This window comes from Gossypium hirsutum, chromosome D05 (genome assembly GCF_007990345.1).
Source record: "Gossypium hirsutum isolate 1008001.06 chromosome D05, Gossypium_hirsutum_v2.1, whole genome shotgun sequence".
In the NCBI taxonomy this organism is placed as follows: domain Eukaryota; kingdom Viridiplantae; phylum Streptophyta; class Magnoliopsida; order Malvales; family Malvaceae; genus Gossypium; species Gossypium hirsutum.
This window is the reverse complement of record NC_053441.1, coordinates 19,866,637-19,885,330: the sequence shown is the minus strand read 5'-3', so window position 1 is coordinate 19,885,330 and position 18,694 is coordinate 19,866,637. Positions and strand designations below refer to the sequence as shown.

At 33.1% G+C, this 18,694-nt stretch overlaps 2 protein-coding genes across 4 annotated transcripts; both read right to left on the bottom strand.

Moving 5' to 3' along the window:
• Positions 1 to 1,546: 1,546 nt before the first annotated feature.
• Positions 1,547 to 7,701, bottom strand: LOC107905134 (probable rhamnogalacturonate lyase B). Of its 2 annotated transcripts, none has more exons than XM_016831710.2 (16): positions 7,364 to 7,701; positions 6,883 to 6,962; positions 6,610 to 6,731; positions 6,212 to 6,262; positions 5,593 to 5,712; positions 5,394 to 5,513; positions 4,769 to 4,910; positions 4,342 to 4,512; positions 4,060 to 4,215; positions 3,844 to 3,950; positions 3,353 to 3,443; positions 3,029 to 3,170; positions 2,790 to 2,946; positions 2,368 to 2,484; positions 2,153 to 2,279; positions 1,547 to 2,036 (listed from the first exon to the last, which is right to left on the bottom strand). In XM_016831710.2, exons 1-16 carry the CDS (start codon positions 7,443 to 7,445, stop codon positions 1,794 to 1,796), a joined length of 2,028 nt encoding a protein of 675 aa, XP_016687199.2. In that variant the 5' UTR covers positions 7,446 to 7,701; the 3' UTR covers positions 1,547 to 1,793. The 2 variants fall into 2 exon arrangements, with proteins under 2 accessions (XP_016687199.2, XP_040950162.1); XM_041094228.1 differs by having other exon boundaries at positions 7,369 to 7,699.
• A 2,094-nt stretch (positions 7,702 to 9,795) lies between these two features.
• On the bottom strand, positions 9,796 to 13,555 carry LOC107905133 (XIAP-associated factor 1). 2 transcript variants are annotated; one of them, XM_016831708.2, is made up of 6 exons: positions 13,419 to 13,555; positions 13,253 to 13,316; positions 12,200 to 12,335; positions 11,306 to 11,443; positions 11,093 to 11,214; positions 9,796 to 10,223 (listed from the first exon to the last, which is right to left on the bottom strand). In XM_016831708.2, the coding sequence occupies exons 2-6, from the start codon at positions 13,294 to 13,296 to the stop codon at positions 10,064 to 10,066; spliced, it is 600 nt and encodes a 199-aa protein (XP_016687197.1). In that variant the 5' UTR covers positions 13,297 to 13,316; positions 13,419 to 13,555; the 3' UTR covers positions 9,796 to 10,063. The 2 variants fall into 2 exon arrangements, with proteins under 2 accessions (XP_016687197.1, XP_016687198.1); XM_016831709.2 differs by having other exon boundaries at positions 13,253 to 13,337; positions 13,419 to 13,549.
• Between the last annotated feature and the right edge of the window lie 5,139 nt (positions 13,556 to 18,694).

The following is an 18,694-nucleotide window of genomic DNA, read 5'->3' as shown; positions in this document are numbered from 1 at the left end:
CTATGGGTGCTTGACAGAGTAAAAATTAAAAGGAAATTAATTTTGAATGTCTTTACTAGAAAAGAAAAGTGAGGAAAAGGAAAATAGGAAAATTTTTATCCGACGAATAAAAATAAATAATTCCAATTTGGAGTGACAGAGAAAATGTGAGACCTAAGTGTACAAAGTTATGCATATTTTAAAAAATATTTTTAAATAGTACTTTAATGGAAAGAAATATATATTTTTCATTTTTATTATTTTTATATTTTTTATTTTCTTTTCACCCTACCTAAAAGATAAAAAAGTATTACAATAAAACATTATAATAAAGAAAGAAAAATAATTAAATTACGTAGTGATCTTGAATATACAGCTGCACCCCTGGTGATGACATGGTTTTCTTAATCTTAGCTCTGGAACTTACTTCAGCAAAGCTTTGAATTTTCCGAGAAAGAAGAGGAAAATGCAAAACCATATATATAAGCACTAAACATTGGTGAAACTTCATGCCTAATGGTACAATCAAAAACCCTCCTGGATAAGTTAGTTGGTAAATGCTTAAAGAAATCTATTTCACCTACTTTTTGTTTTTGACTTTGGGAAACCATTATTTCTTTCATTCATAGTAAACTGGAGTTGGTAAGTTTTTTTATAATGATTTTGAAGAAATCAGAAATCGAAGCATACTTGCAAGTTTTAACATGATTGGGTCCCAATGTTTCAGTGTGAGGTTTACTTAAGGCGACAAACATGGTAACTGTCTAACAAGCCAAGCTAATGTAGGAAATCTGCGCATCTTAAATTATCAAAAACCTCTTTACGTGACTCAACATGGACCTATATGTTATTTGGAAGCTCAAGGAAACTCTGTGTATCAGCCAAAAATCAAGGAACCATTTGAAGGGGCAAAAGATCAAATCCATAAATGAATGCTTCGAAAAAAATGGCAAACAAAGGTGCAATGATATTGAAACAATTTCTTAACTTTAAGTAGCTCCTGTTTACATGCCGCAGTTGGGTACACAGAGTTTCCTTGAGCTTCCAAATAACATGGCTCCTACGCGCATCATGGCTCTATATTCTTTTAAATAAAAAGGAGATTTTACAATTTGAAAACAACAACAAGGGATAAAGATTATAAATACTATCGAGTAATTACAAAAAAAAAAAAAAGTTCTAGTTTTGCTTTGAAACTTGAGAATCCAATTCAAGTACTTAAAACTTAATTTGAAACAAAAATAAAGTGCTCGAGTCATCTCAATTTTTTAATTAGAAAATACAAAACCTTTTGGTATAGCATATAAAAGTTCAAAATACAAATTTTTTTTCCCTTCGAAAGTACAAAACAATCCCCAGCATCATGCTGAAGTTAGGATGTTTCTAAAGTTATATTTATTATCTTATTATTCCTATAATAAATATAAGTAAAGGGTTATGAATTCATTTCTTTTGGGTACAAAAATTAGTTCGTAGTTGATGACTTTGATTATATTTTGCAATGGCTGGTTTTTCAAAAACATTAAGAAGTTTAGATCGCAAAAGAAATCCAGAAAAGAAACCAATCTTGCCAGAAACATCAGCACCTGCTTATTTTCTGATAAAAGGAACTATTCTTTTACATAAAACAAGTACATTACATATATGTATAAAATATTTTAGCTACGGACAAATCTGGCTCTCTTCCGTCAATTTGTAGTTTATTCCTTTTCGATACATCACTAATCATCATTCACAAATATAACGTTATACGGATCCTACATATATGAATGGTAACGATGAATATATAGAAAAGTGATTAACAGAATCCTGAATTAACATGGAGTTGGGGGACCTTCTAAACGGATGTAGTCATACATGAATCCTTGGAAAGGACTGTTGCATCTTGGTTGTTTCAAGAAGATGGTATTTTCCCCTTTAACAAATCGAGTACCAGGTATGTCCACATTGTACAGCTTGTAGATTCCATGAATCCCGAGTCTCGCTATTGCATTGTCCCTCCCTATCAGTCCAGTTGTAAACAGAGGCCGATTTGAATTTGGGTCGTTAACCCGAACCTAGAGTGAAAGAAAGATTTTGATAAAAGAAAATAGTGATTTCATTGTATAACTGAATTAAATGACCAAAGACTTTCACTGGCATCACCCATCAGCAATTTAGTGTAGTTTTTTACCTGCAATTCAGCTAGAGTAGCTGATGCAAGTGCCACTCGCAATTTGTAGATACCATTCCGATCAACATTATCAAGTTCAAACTTGATTTTCCATGTAGTTCCTTGATATGCATTATCGCCTATCTTCCTGAAAATTTTCAAAATAATTCTCTAATCTTGAGAAAATGACAGATAACATAAAACAAAAAATGATGTTAAAAACTGTATCAGTGTACCTGACCACCTGTGCAAAGAACCAATCTTTCCTGTAGTCACTAACACCAATTTTGTAAACCAAGTCTCCTTCAGGATATAGTTCTGTATATCTCTCCCACAACCCGTACTGCCTAAACCTACCAGTGGAGGAACAGAAAATGATAATTGAGAACATATTAAGGAGTTCGCATAGCTGCAAATTCTTAGGACTGTGCATATCAAATAAGTAAACTCGAGAGAGGATCTCCATAAGAGAAGGTTCCAGGCAGGAGACTTTTCTTCCCAAATCTGGTGTGATCATATGCAAAAAATTCTTTAAAAAACTGATAGGACAAATACTATTGAGCCTTTGAACGGATAAAGCAAAAGAATTGGTTCTGCTCAACCTAAAAACTTTTGAGTTCATAAAATAGTTTTGAGATTGCAAAAGAGTGCAGCTAACCTGTCAGTATGGTTGACAAAAAGCCTATTGATATACTTCGGATCAGGATCAGGAACATAGAACTCCGCAGCTGACCGATCAGGGATGCCTATTTCCCACAATGTTGGTCCATCTCTTGGAGGTTCATATATCACATCACCCATTTCAATGTTACAACCTGTACTACGTATTACATAAAGCATATCATGCTTGTGATATTAGCAAACTAATTACTACATCAAAGTATGACAAACAGTTACCTGAGATTATGGTAATGACAGCTTCGTGTCGGTAATCTCCAATAAACCCAGGGACCCATGCATACAGATTATAGTCACCAGGGCGTATATTTCTAATAGAGAAAAAGCCATTCTCATTTGCTTGGGTCCAGAATTGATAGTTCTAATCAGAAGTATAATAGCAAAATCACTATATTGAAGAGTGTGATTTGTTACATTGCTAGCATTTTCAAGACAAACTACAAGCACAAATCTTAAATGTCAACAGAAAAGGAATGAAGGACAAAGGTATCAGCTACTTTTGCATGCTAAATGGAATTATAATATGAGTTCAAGCAATCTTACCTTGCTTTCCATTTGCCATGATCCTGCGTCTCCTGGAGGAGCCAAGCCAACATATGCACCACTAGCTATTACGCAGTCATTGCTGATATACCTAGACAGAGTAATACGTCATATGTTTCAGGAGCTAGATTAGTTGCTGATGAACAAGTAAGAATTGCCTAACAAGAAAAAGTAGTCATTACATTTACTTATAAAGAAAAACTAGAATAGGAATCAATGTTTCATTTTGAACACAAAAGAGGAACTCTTGAACATCTAAGCATTTTAGCTATTTTTGTACTTTACAAACTTGGAAACTGCAGTAACAGTCACAGTGTGACTATTGCAGTTATTCTTGATATTACATGACTGCTATGAATAATCTTGTCACTTTTCTGATAAAGAAGCATCTATTGAAAAGTCTGTCCATCTAAATCATGTTTCTCGCATGAGCTCTACGAATCTCTGATAACTAAGTGATTGAAAATGTAAAATTTATTTTGCATGCATACCTGTCTTGGATTAATATTCTGCCATTAGCATTACCCCGTTGTTCAGACTTTGGGAAATCCTCCGAAGCAGGGAAACTGTATGGCCAGCTTTGAACTTCAACCATCATCTGTAGATCAATTATACAATTATCTTCTCCAAAAAAATGTCAATACAAAAATACAAAGCATTTCAGCTTGTTTCACAGAAAAATGTATATGGAGATTCCAATATTAAACCTTGATCTTAGCATCCTCCCACAGAAAAAGTGGGTCATTTCCGTAGGCTGCGGAATTAAAATACATAAAAATAGGGCCAAAAACTTTCTTCCATGGCTCCCCAGCTTCAAATTGTGGAACCATATATTTCCCAGCATAATGTGAACTAAGAAACATCTGCAGATTAGGCCAAGAGTTAATGTAACTTGAGTTTATGATCATGGTAGTGAATAACATGCCGAGATAAAAACAAAGTGATGTCAAAATTGTACTAAATACTGTTGTCCAAAACGAGGCACTTACAGCCAGAGTGGTGGGTCCTACATGTGAGCTTAGGTTCTGTTTAAGAGGTCCACCAGATCTAAACTCGTCACTTGGTGTGATTTGCCAGAACCCAACAGGTGGATCAAAGCAGATCCAACCATGAACCCGAAGATCTTTATTCTCACATGAATACTGGTACTTGTCATCCACCTATAAATCAAGAAGTCATATCAAACAACATATATTCCTGTGTGCGCACACATATGGAAAAAGCAATTCTAATACCTAACCATGCTAGGGCTAGAAATCTCGAGTTAACAAGGACAAGAAACATTTAAACTTAGCCAAATTGGACTCAATTAAGTTTGTAAATTGTTTAACAATTTAATTGAAAAGCGGTTACAGCAGATAATGGAGAAAATGGCCCAGACAAATTACACAAGGAGAATGAGGATGGAAGAAGTACCTCTCCTGTTAGCCTCTGATCTAGGGGATTGACAAGTAGGACTGCTTCTGGATAAGCCAAAGGTATGCCTCGTCCATTAGATCGGTCATCAGGGAAGGGCATGTATCTTTGCCTGTTATCTGCTACAGCCATGTATTGAAACCTGTGATAAACTCAGAAGTCCATACAATCAACCAATTTTTAGTTAGTCAAAATTACTTCACTTACAAACCATACATCGATGACTAAAAGATTCTACTTATATTTGAATCAAATTGAGGTCCCATACAGCACTTCAATCCATTTCATAACCTATCTAGGATTAGTGGCTTCATCGGCCTTAAACAATAACTGGAAGTTATCTTTAACTTGCTATGGAAACATAATTCTTAAAATGGAAAATTATAGTTGAGCGAGTCAATCAATAGAGTCAAAATAAATTCAAGAAAACTAACTACTAAGTTTTGTCCATAATTGAATCAAACTCCAGATTGACAGGAATAGAAGGCATATTTCTTACAATAGCATTTCGGGAATAAGAAAAATAAGTTTTCAAATTTTCACTTGAAATTGTAGGTTTTTTAAAGAAATCCATTATTTAAGCACCGTAATTATTAAAGGGAAGAACATGCTATGAATTTGTTACTTGTCTTTTCTGAGCTTGAAAGTAATTCTGGTTTCTCCAAGCTCAAAACCAGGCCATTCCCTGAAATGCTCATAGATGGCATAGGAGTAAAAGCCAGATGAACCACGAAGCATTATAAACCTGGAGAAAGATTATCAAAATTAATAATTTTTTTGCAGAAAATCTCAGTAGCAAACCAATATATGGTTTAAGCAAGGACCTTTTATCAATATTTAGGGGAATGTACTTTCCCTCCAGGGAGTGATTCCAAGTTCTTGTGAATGAGATCTCAACTTGTTCCTCATTTTCCACTATAACTCTATAACTTGTTCCTTGGATCCTGCAATGCAATAACTCTTGCTTCACACTTTAGCTAGCCATGATGTAATTATTTTATGATCAACAAATCAAGTGTACTTAATCAGAATTAGTTTTAGCTGATCCTAATGAGAAGACCTAAAGGGAAATGGTAGGAACCAAACTTTGTAAGCAAAGAAGAAATAGTTGTCTGAAAGGGAACCGCAAGCTAACAATAATGATAAAACTCTTGAGATATAGAGAAAGAAACCATGCTATGCAGAGAATGTTGCTAGCATGAAAACAATTATGTATAATTTCAGAATTCCTGGATCAACCAATTTTCTCAGTCAAATATATATAAATGCTATTGCAATGTAGTTCCTATCCATCTTGCTTTGAAAAACAAATATATGGGAAAGCCATTTGGCACTCCAAATAGTAAGAAAGACATTTCTTGAAATCAAAATCTGTCCTAATGAAAGGAGGTTGCATTGTTACATTATGTGTCATATATGCAGACAAGAGGAAAATGTACATACACATCAAATATTCCCTTGCCTCCTATTTCATTCCAGTGCAGGTCCCAGTACCTACAATCAGAAATTTTCAGTCAAATAGGAAGAAAAGGTCTGATTAGCTATGATTTAATTAAGAAAGAAAAATAATATAATACACAAGGAAGTATGTAAGAAACCCTCTATATGAGGACTACGGAAAATTGCTTATAATATTCCTGAGATTCCTAGAAGTTCTTTGCCCTTAAACTGCATAGTCTAACTTAGTATCTTGATTTAATTGCATTAATTCCATGTTCAGAATTTCCTATTAATTAATTTTTTTATTGCTATGCTCCAAATTAGTTCCATGTTTATAGATCATTAACCATCACAAGCAGAAACAACTAGGGGAAAAGTAAAGTAGCTATAATACTACACACCCTCTATTAGTTTCCTTGTTTCGAACTTCAAGCAAATTGTCAATCCCATTATACCGTATTCCCGTAACAATACCCCCTGGTTTTGATAGTGAGACTTGAACTATGCCATTATCCATCACAACCTGCACAAAGTACCATTCACAATCACAACCAACTCAAAATCAGTCAAATGTAAACTTCCATAAGATGCCAACCATTCATGTGTTGACGCATATCCAATTCCATCAATTTCTGGAATCCAAGTTGAAAAATCAGACAACAAAATTAACTTACATAACGGTCTTGAATATGCAGCCGGACTCCCTGAGTCAGCATTGGGGCACAATTTGTATCCTGATTCATGTTCAACATATCTGGAAATACAAAGGGTAAAAGAAACAGTTTTATGACACGATTGAAATTTTTATCCAAATAGAGAAATAAAATCCATGAAAAAGATAGAAATTTCTTGAGGCTTTTGATTAGAGAACAAACCAATATCTTCTTAAACTAGGATAAGCATGTAAGAGTAAAAAGCCTAAAGCAAACATATCATAAATAGAAATGTCTAAACAAAAATGTAAATTTTGAATATAGGATCTTTATCAATAATCAAGACTTGGCTTTGCTGCTTTCACGTCGAGCATTTACTATTGCCACTCCCTTTCTTCATTGAAGATGTACCTCATTTTCATTTCAAGGAGAAGTTTTGAAAATAAATAAAAATCTCCAGTCACGATAAAATTGAAAATAAGAATTTTAAATTTTGAATTACCTTGCCTTGCATTTCCTTTACATGTTTTACAGCCACTACAGTCACTGAAACAATCTATGATTCTCCGCAGTGTGCTCGTCATGGACGATCAGTCTGTCACGGAATCAGGCGGTTGTAAGTTCCATCGTACGAGAGAGAAACGGCGGTGATGGCGGTGATGGGCTGATCGGAATTAATTTCAATGTTGAAGCGACCGCCGTAGGCGATTGAGAGAGCTAGCGGTTGCTATAGCGATTGTTCTCTGGAGACAGTTACGTGGCGGGTAAGGGTTTAACCTCTGAAGGCGCGTGTTTGATTTCACGATGGAAGTAGAAAACGAATACCTTTCTGTGTCATTAAACGCTTAATTTACACTCTGGTCCAATTTTTAAAAGAAGTTAAACAAAAAATTATGGTTGTTTTAGCCGATAAAATGTGACGTTTTTTTTTTTGTAAAAAATATATTAAAATTTCCTTCTTAATATATATATAAACTTTAAGAAACTATAAAAATATAAATCAATATATAAGAGATACATAAAAATATATATTTAGTGTTTTTTTTTGGTTAAAATAGCCACCATTTTTTAACTTACCTTAATAATTAGACTAAAAATTATAATGAAATAATACTTTAAATATCAAGATGGGTCAAATGAAATTTATATATCAAAGTGAGAAATTAAGTTTCATTGAATTAGGCCAAATACGAAAATGAAAATTAAATAAATAATATTACATTATAGGATAGAAATATTTTATATATATTTAGAATGCACTGCAAATACTCGTAAAATTTTTCTTATATTTATAAATATTTTTTAAAACTAAAACTTAGGAGAGAGTTTAACACATTGAATGAGAGAACTTTTTTTTCTTTTTTAATTGGATAAAATGCCATGACATCATATTAAGAGCGAAAAAGAAAAATAGAAGGTTAAGTTCAGAAAAAGTAGCAAGCGAAAAACAAATAATGGCGATTGGTATAATTTGATTAAATGTGCCCTTACTATTTGAGAGATACATTAAAAAATGCATGGTGTCGTTTAACTATTATTATGTTTACATTTTAGATATTAATTTAAGAAAATTACAAATTTGGCATTAGCTCGTTGAGTTGCTAATGGACGTCAAATGTAGGAAGGGAGGAAATTTTCTTAGGGGCCAAAATTAAAAGATAATTTTTTGAGGCATCAAAATGTGATTTTATCACTATATTAATTCACAAAACTACAACGTCTAAAGGGATAATGTAACAATATTCTCATTTTAGGGGTGAATGCCCCTGCGTGTTTTACGGAGTTACAATTCGTGCGATCTTAAGTGATTTTTTCTCTTTAAATGCGCCTAAATCAACCCAAATCTCTCAAAATAAGAATTATCTCACTACATTATTTAACTCAAAAAAATATGATACAATTGATAATTACAAAAGAGGGGAAAACCTCTATTTATACTTGAGTTCCCCAAAATCAATGGTATAGATTGAGTTACATCGACGGTCAAAATCGAAACTTATCTATAATTAAGGGATTTACATAATCTTCAAAGATTACACAAGCAAATCTTATCAAATTATAATTTCCTACAATCTTCTAAGGTACTTCGTTATTTGTTCTTCAAATCGAGCTAGTTCTAGTGGGTCAAATGAGCCTCATTTAATAGATTGACCTCTATGAGACATTCTTTGTGCAATGGTCATGGACTTTGAACCGTGGTCCATGACACGTGCCCCTAGTGCTACCTGGATGTGGGGATGGGTAAATTTACAATTTAATTACTCAACTATTAGTAAATTTATAATTTGATCACTTAATTTCAAAAAAATTATAAACTCATCATTACATTATAAGTTTACACTTTGCTCGCTCAATTTTCACATTATTATTTCCTAACCTGATAATCCAAACATTACCGACAATAACTCAAGCGTCAATCTCTAGTAAAGCCACTATTAAACCCCCTTAGCTCACCTCTAACCAAGAAAAAAGCAAATAAACTTGTTTCAGTAACTCCAAACAATAATAATAAAAGCAAAGAAACAAAATAAAATCATAGAAAAGGGAATAAAAATATCAACAAAAAAGAGACTCAAAGTACTAAATTCAATTAGGAGTTTGTGATAGAATTCTAGGTCATAAAAACTCAATCTAAAATGTCAAAAAAAATAAAAATTCGTTGAGAAGAGGAACATAATGGAATTAGACTATTTGACTAAGATGATCAGAGATTGAAGAGCTTCTCTACCAGGGCATTAATTTTTATATTAATATTAATATATTTTTAATTAATTTTAAGAATTATTTCTAAATACTAATTTAGACTAGCTTGAAAGTGGAAAGCCCTAATCCAAATTTTGACTTGTACGGCTCGAACATATAACGTGACCACCCTTAGTTAATAACATTGCAAGCAATGACATCAGTATAAGAGCAAAAGAAAAGGATTTCAACTTGTTAAAATATTTTCGATACATTTAGCATTATTATTGAGATAATAATTTGGAATTACAAAAGAAAGGCAACAGTGTCATCTTTCATGTACATAAATTCAGAGGAAAGGAGCAAATATGGCGATGGGATAGTCCATAGATTATCAGAATCTGAATTGAGTGTTAATACAGTAACAATGGTATACGCTCTAGGATAATCTGAGATACAGAAATGAAATATGTAAGCTCTCCAGCTGATCTACACAAGCCAATGAGCATCCTCTACTCGGCTAAACTACTGGACCGGTCTCCATCGTCTTCTGGAAAAAAAGTGATCCTAATAAAACAGCAATCCCGGCTATTGCAACGGTGAATAGAAGTCGTTTCCGTGAGTATTCTGGCGGCTGCCTTCTCCGAGCTCCTTGCTCCCTTTCAACTGGCCTAACATTCCTAAACATAGGTCCCAATCCATTAAATTAAACCAACATACACGGTACAATTCTCTTCAGACAATGCAGAAAAAAAGAGCTACATTCCGATATGGTTTTCAGATAATAAAGACGTGTGTGCCCAATGTTAAAACAGTAAAACATCATCACAATCGATCTCAGGATTTACCAAGCGGCCTTTTCCGAAATAGAAATAGGTTAGGTTCATATCCGGGTGAGATGAACACAAGTTAAATATGCACTATTTCCTAGATTACTAGGGGCTTGGTTCTCGTGATTGATGGTCATGTTACTCAGATTCAGATTAGAATCTCAAAAAGATATTTGCCCAACAAGGATGCATTCAGTATTTTTAAGTTTTTCCGTGTAATTGGAGGATCCTTGAAAGATCATACCCCCCTACCCATGTTCACCAGCCAGAAGTATTGAACACAAATACTTTAAGTTAAAGAGTGGGAGCAACATAGCTTAATGGAAGGGAGTAGAAAAAAGACAATAATGACATGGCGCATACAACCATTGATATCAATCACAAGCTTAAACTGCCCATGTTGATATAAAATAACAAGCTAAGAAAAAACTCTTAACTCGCTATATTTGTCCTGAATGAAGCATAGACACGATTGCCCAAAGAACTAACTCAATGAATACTTTTAACATAAATCCCCATACGTTAACTTAGTTACCAATTTTCCAGACTGAAACTTGCAATGAGTACAAAATGCTAACTTGCGCTAGATACTAGGAAGACAAAAATATAACTTCACAACATAGGGCATCAATAACAAGCTTAGTAGTATAAAAAAAATTGTCGAAACGCAATAACTGAATCCTACCGAACATTCCAACTGTAAACTATAGCATGTATACCTGGAAGATCCGACATGGTCTTCTGGACTACCATTACATCGACTTTCATGGTTATATCTTTCTCTCAGTCTAACGTATCTGTTACAGAGATGACAGAGTTCTGTCCGGTTCCCACATACCTCCTAAAATAGCAAAGAAACGGCAAGATTATAACAGTTTCACCTAACAAATATTGTGGGAATCCTCTCACTGAAAATGATTCAGAAGTAGCACCTGATGCTCGGCCAGATCAATAGCAGGCAAAGGAAACTCGCAAAACTCACAAGTAACAATCCTCTGGGGGCAATTTTCACCTTTATGGATAGGTAGAATTTCACGTTCCATTGTCTCACTGCATAAGGAACAGGTAACCTGCTTGACATATATGGAGTCAATAACATCACAAATGTTAACAACTGCATTAAATTAGATTTAACAGTAGATGTGCAATTGCAATTGCACCTGCACATTAGATACAGACACACAAGCATAACAGAATCGAGAAACGATAACCTATGCCAAACAAACTTGTGGTTGACTGCACTTTTCCATCATTATCAATGTTAAAGGAATAATTAGAATCTTTGTGTTTGTCTTTTAGTTCACTTTTATCAAAAACAATAATTCAGACCTTCATTGACAATAAACAGTTAAACTTAACTATCAGTTGGTTGAATAATTTCTACCTTATAGTTATGATCTTAGAAAAAATTCTTCCCTTGACAAACCCACGATTGAAACCCAAAAGAGAAAACTTGGGTTCAAAAGGGGGGAATATTAACTCAAATATCCACCACTTTAAACCGGCTTTATCAATTATCTTTGTCAGATAAACCACAAGTCCTAGGCCAATAAGATATTTTGGCAAGGAGAATATGCAAAAGCAAAAACTTAGTTATTTCATTCTAAAAGAGAAAAAATAAAGGCCTAAGAAAAGCTCCAATATTTCAGTACATTTGAATGTTGCGTATTATTTCTGTTTATTGAGCCATCTCCAAGGTTCGAACAATTTCATTGCTCTAGCTCAAATAGCACTCAAAAAGCCATCATAGCAACGGGGAAAGAAGATAAATAAGAAAAAGCAAGATAAAGAAACAATTCAAATGAGAACAATTAGAAAGGACTTACCGGAGCATGTGTGTTTAAGAAATGCTCCTCAGCATGCTTTTTTGGAACCATATCACCACAAACTTTACATTTTTCAAGATTACGAGAACAATGAGCATAGTGCAAATCAATATTTGAAGAAGGTATGGCCCTGTCACTGAACCATTAAAAAGGAAAAGCACTCATTAAAGGTTTTAAAGCGGGGGAATTTCCAAAATAATTACCTATTTGAGTAAAAGGAACTCCATCCTCGTAAAAATGGATTGCAAAACACATCATTCTAACATCAAATAAATTAGCAACCACTCCAAAACAGAGACATACATCAAAACAAAACTCAGAAGGATAATGCACTTCTATCTTGCAAGAAAGCAAGGTAATAGACAAACCTCGGAAATCTTTCATCCACAACTCACCTTCCTAACAATGTAAGGATACTTCAAACATGTCGTTATGTGTTGCGAGCATTCAGATATATAGGAAAAAGTGGAAGCTTCAAGCTTTATTCAACATACGCACACACTTTCCAGCATCAAGTTGATTACAAAACTATTGATAATAGAAAACTAGCAAAACAAAGAAATATCTCAAAAACACCAACAATTAAGTTGAAATGTTTAACATACCCTATAATCACATCCAAACTTTCAAAATTCAAAGGATTTTTAGCTATAGGCACGACAAATGCCATGATCAGATTAACTAATACAACCACGAAGACATAAACGCATCAAATAAAAATGTTTTAGGTCCTCACAGACATCAAAGTCATTCCCTTTCCAGCTTGATTTGGTCAACTTAAATTACTAATAATTTCTTTATGCATGAATTAATATCGTACTACACAGATTCTAGACAAATCAGGCAATAAAAATTCCTCCACAACGCCAATAAAAAAATATATTAAAAAAAAGAAAGAAAAAATAACAACAAATTTAAGCAGAAAGACGCAAATTCTGAGCTGATATAAGAATAAAGGAACAAAGGGCTGCGATCAGGAAGATTGCGTCGAAAACTCAACAAATGAAAAATTAATTCTAGAAAATGGTCTGCAAATATACTAATAAAAAATACCAGTGATTGCATATGCGGGTGGTTTCGTCCGAAGCAACTGCCATAGCGATCCTTTCAAAAATCTCTGGTCGACAAAAAGAAAATCCTAGATCAATTAAAGATAATAAAATTGAGAGGGAAATCAGATGTGATAATTAAAATTCTTAATCAAGATTAGTAATTAAACCTGCAAAAAACAAGCCCTTGATTTTCGTAGGAAACTCTACTATTTCCTTTTTAATTTTTTTCTCTTATTTTTCCCAAAATTTATACGAAAGGAAAATTTTAAAAAAAATCGAGCGAAGACAGAGAGAGAATTACGTTGATTAATACTTTGGTTGAACGAATTAGATGATGACTTTGGGGCCCACCCGTGGAGTCCACCACGACTATTTGCAATTTGGGCTTTCAAATCTTGTGGACTTAATATTTTATAGTTAGGCCGTCAGCAGTAAGCCCTTCAAAGTTAACTCTATGAAAAGATTGCATAAATTCTCTTATTCGCATATCTACACAAAATTATCAACATAAAATAACATAGTAATTTATACTTTGGAAAAAAATATTATAAAATGATTTTTATGTATGGCCGATACATTAAATATATATTTATAAATATTTATTTTTCTTGTAATCAACTTTTAAATTTACTTTGATACTCCAAAATCACATTGAGCGTTGAAGCATCTGCTAGAGTTTTAACAAATTAAAAGCACCTTAAGTGACGACAAGAAAAAAATTTAATGGTTTCCCATAAAAAATAAAAAATAGAATAATATTTGCCCTTTATTGTTAATATTTAATAGTTTATGTATTTATTCAAACTATATCTCATATTTGAAAAGTGCAAAAGTTAATTTGGTGATTGCATGTGGGCTGGCTTATTATTTTAAGTCATAATTAATAAAACAACAAAAAAAAGTATCTATAATCAACTAATAAATAGAATAAAAGTTAAAATATATGGATTTTCTCTTTGAAGGAAAATAAAATATACGGATATTAAAACTCATAATTTCCGTCATTTTGACTGCTAAATCATTATTTTATGCCGCGACAAAGATTAATCTTTCAACTTGCAATTAAGTATTTTTTGCTAAAAATCAACGTTTAGCACCAAATTATATGGTTGTTCAACGCCATTAGTTAATTATTATTAATAAGTATAAACGAACGAAATAAATATGCATTTTATTGTTAAGATAGTCATGAAATGTATATAAAGAATGCCCCATCTGTTCTATTTAAAAAATACTTTTAAATCATGTGGGTTTGGTGAATTGTTCTAGAAACAATAAAAAATTATATCCTTAAAAGAAAAGACTATATACAATTAAATAATTTTATCAAGAAAAAAATTAGCATTTTTTATGCAATTAATTAAAACGAGTAACATGTTCATCATAATCCAAAATAACTCAATAAGTGATCAACTTTATCTGTTAAACTAAGTAAACACATTTTTTTTGTGTGTACCTAGGGTACGTTAAATTTCAAAGCTCCAATTATAGGGTAAACAAAAGTAAATAAGTGGGATTCTTTTTTCGAACTTATAAGAAAGTTAGGATTACATGTCTACTCGGGCCAATGTTCAGATAAAATATTTCAAATTATATAAAAATAATTCGTTTGATTTTTTAGATTTAATGTAAAGTTCCTTTTTAAAAAATAACTGAGATTAGATCCATATCATGTAAGTGTTAAATGAAAATTTTAATCGCTGTTATAAATAAAATTTGACAAACAACTATTCAACTTTATTTCCTTAATGTTTAAGTTGAAAATAAACTTCATATGCATTTATTCTTCAACAGTTTTATTTTCTATTAAAAAGTATTTAAGTGGTTTGGTTTGGCATATCCATAGGGGAAAGCGCATTTTTTTCAAGTGGAACCATCATTAGTCATGGTCATTTACAAAAACAAATATCTTGCTTTATAAATCTCACCTTTCTAAGGAAAGGTCAATATTTGAAAAATAAAATTCGCATTATTTGCCCATAAACGTCAAACACAACAAAACAAAACAAAATAGAAGCATGATTTTCAAACGAAAAAACTCACCTAATTTTATTAGAATCTTTCACTGTAGAATTACAAATTCAAAACTCACATTTTATTACATGATATTAAAATAATATTTTACTAGTATTTTGTGTTGCAATGTACTTAAATGGTAACAAAAATACTTTTACCTAAATTTAGTTATTTGGTAAACTGTATCTTAATTAATTTTGCTACAATCATATAATTATCTAAAATTATACAATATCATGTAGAATCCTCACCGAAAATTGTATAGTTTACATAACATCTTTCAAATATAACTTGTTGATACAATAATGTGGCCAGGAGATCGAAGCCTATCCCTAAGGGTGGAAAGCCGCAAAAGGGAGGAGGAAGTGGTTGTAGCAAGCTAAGAGAAGTTTTGAAAGAAAGTGTATCAAACAATGGAGAAGGAGACTTTGCATGCTTTGTTGTTTGGTTTGGTTGGAATTCTTCTACAAGCATGATTTTAAATATGTGACAATTTATGCTTTGATAGCCTTTCTTGGTACAAACTTCAATTCAAACTCACTTAATTCCACACTCTATTTCACCATTCTATTTGAAAATTTCACTATGTTTTTGTCCCTAAGAGGATGGTCTAATGACACTAATACGAGATATGTTTGAAAACATTGGAGAAGCTTTCTTGCTACAACTGCCAAAGTGACCACTATTTTCTCCACTTTTGGATAATTAAGTTCGCCATTCTACAGAGCCTTGCTATAATAAAGAAGATTCTAGTGGGCCGCTTGTTTTTTTTACCAAGACTGTTGCCATTGTCTCATCTAATGCCGCCAAGTACAAATGTAGATAGACCTTAAAAGATCGCGAAATTAGCAAGGGAAGAACTCAAGTACTCTTCGATACTTTTTGGCCTGCGTATCGATAGTTTTCAAAATATCGATACCCATTTTAAAATCGATACTAAATTGACATTATGTTTTCAATCAATTACAAAAAGTGTCGATACATTTTCAAAAAGTATCGATACCTTTTACCAGGTATCAATAAATTATCTTTCGTATCATTGTAAACTAACTTTAATGATCACTGGATCAAACATTAAATGTTTAACGATCACTGAATCAGACATTAAATGTTAATAGTATCAATACTTTTTGTTGCTGGTGAATTTAATGATTTGGTATTTTTATCACCAATGACTCTATTCATGTTTCCAACAACCACAATGGTTGAAAATGAATTAGAGGGTATAAATACCATCTTCCAAAGGTCCTAAAATAACTAGAGAGATCATCAAGCCTAAAGATCAATCAATATAACCTTAGTGCTTAATTATTTCATACTTTCCTTGTACACACTTGTGAGCCTTCGCTGTTATTCTTTAGCTCAAGTGTATACTTATTTATTTGTGCTTAATTGACAAATATTCTAATCTAGTAAGAATTACTTCTTAGTTTGCTATTTGTATTTACTCTTTGAGAGAGTTTAAGTCTCAAGGTTTGGGTAGAAACCTTAAGGGAGTTGCAATCTTAAGATTTTGGGTAGAAATCTTAAGGGAGATTGTAAGGTTAAACATTGTCCTCAAAGGTTATCAAATTAGTGAATTTGGAAAAAAATTTAGTTGTGAAAAGCTAAGTTAGTTTAGTAGAAAATTAGGGCCGAACCACTATAAATAGAAGTGTTTATTGTCTCTATCATTTTCTTAGCAACCACAAATCTTTAAGAGGCCAGTTCACCCACTCCCTTGGTGATTTCAAGTTAAATTATCGAGCTAACAGGTAGGCACTTTTCTACCATTTTTTACACAAATTTGTTCATCGCTATGATATTGCATGTAAGTTATTGAACCTCTTTTGCATTTTTGGGAGATGCGAGATTTAGGATGGACTAGATTTTCTTAGGGTTTGCTTCCCCCTAATGGATTTCATGAATCAAATGAACTTTCTAGCTCCCATGTCATAAGTGCACTTATAGTGGGATTCATCTCGTGTTGTAGGCTCTCAAAATAGCAAACATTTCTTGTAGATCCTTTACATGTTATTCCATATGGATGCACTTTACATCAATGTATATCATCGACATATACTTTGACACTATGCTTGTACAAGCCCAATTTTAGCCTGGGGCCCAATTACAAAAAATAAAAAAACCCAAACCAATTAAACTAACCCACCAACCCAACTAGCCTAACCCAGAGCCCAAAAACCCGAACGGCCCAATACCCGAACCTAATGGACAAGCCCACATCAGACTAGGGTTTCAGAGACTGAAACCCTAGTGCACCAACTCCCTGCCACCGCCGCAACCACCACTAACCACTCCCATCAAAGCACCTGCAAAACACGCAAAGAACAGCAACCAAAATGAAAAGAAAAAGCATGTAATGTTAGCTATAAAAGCCAAGTTTATTGACTGTAAAAGGGGTTCGGCCCTTGTTTTTCCAGAAAGAAGAGAAATAAAAAGGTTAAACACTAATCTTTGACCGGTTTTCCTTTTTTTCCTCTCTACTGTTGCTTTTTTTTTACAATTTTATTTCTTTCATTTTTTACACAAAAATATAAAAAAAAGATTAAAAAAGAAGCTTATTACCCTTTTCTTTACGTCACCGGAGCGCTCAGGAGGCCGAGGAGAGTCATCGGAGAGAAAAAGGGAGACTTTTGGTCTCCCCGCCGCCGTACACGGTGGCGCCGGTGCCGGAGGGCAGCGGCCGGTGCGGTGGCCCTCGGCCGGACCCTTGGCCGGCGCTCAGAGAGAAAAGGGGAGGGTTGAGAGGTTTTGGGGATTTTTTTTTTGAAAAAAGAAAGAGGAAATGAAATTTTTTGGGAAAATTTTTGAATATATAGGCGTGTGAAACAACGCCGTTTTGGCCCAGCTCCATAACGCCCAAAACGGCGTTGTTTTGCTTTGGATCGGATCGACCCGACCCATTACCAGGAGGATCCGCGTGTTTTCTTTGCGAAGGGGCTAATTGCTCGTTTAGCCCCTCCGTAGTTTTAATTATTTTTAATTTAATCTTTTTTTAATTTTTGCAAATTGGCCCACTATTTTAGTTTGTTTTTCGATTTGGTCCTTCGACCATCTGCGCCCTCCTCCCTGGAACGGCGTCGTTTTGACATTGAGGGTTTAATTACCCTTTCGGTCCCCCTTTTTTACGCGCGCTTGCAATTAGGTCCCTCCGCCTTTTTTTATTTTTAAATTGGCCCAGAAACTTTGTTTTATTTCGATTTAAGTCCCTTTTAATCATGTTTTTTTTCTTTTTGCTCATTTATTTATTTTTATTATTATATTATTATTATTTATATATATGTGCTTATATACTATAATATATATGTCTAAAATTATTACGAATCTATATTTATAAACTTTAATATTTATCTAATAATAATATTATATATATATTCAATATTTTTTATATCTATCCTGCTTTTTATTTATTTATTATATTTATATA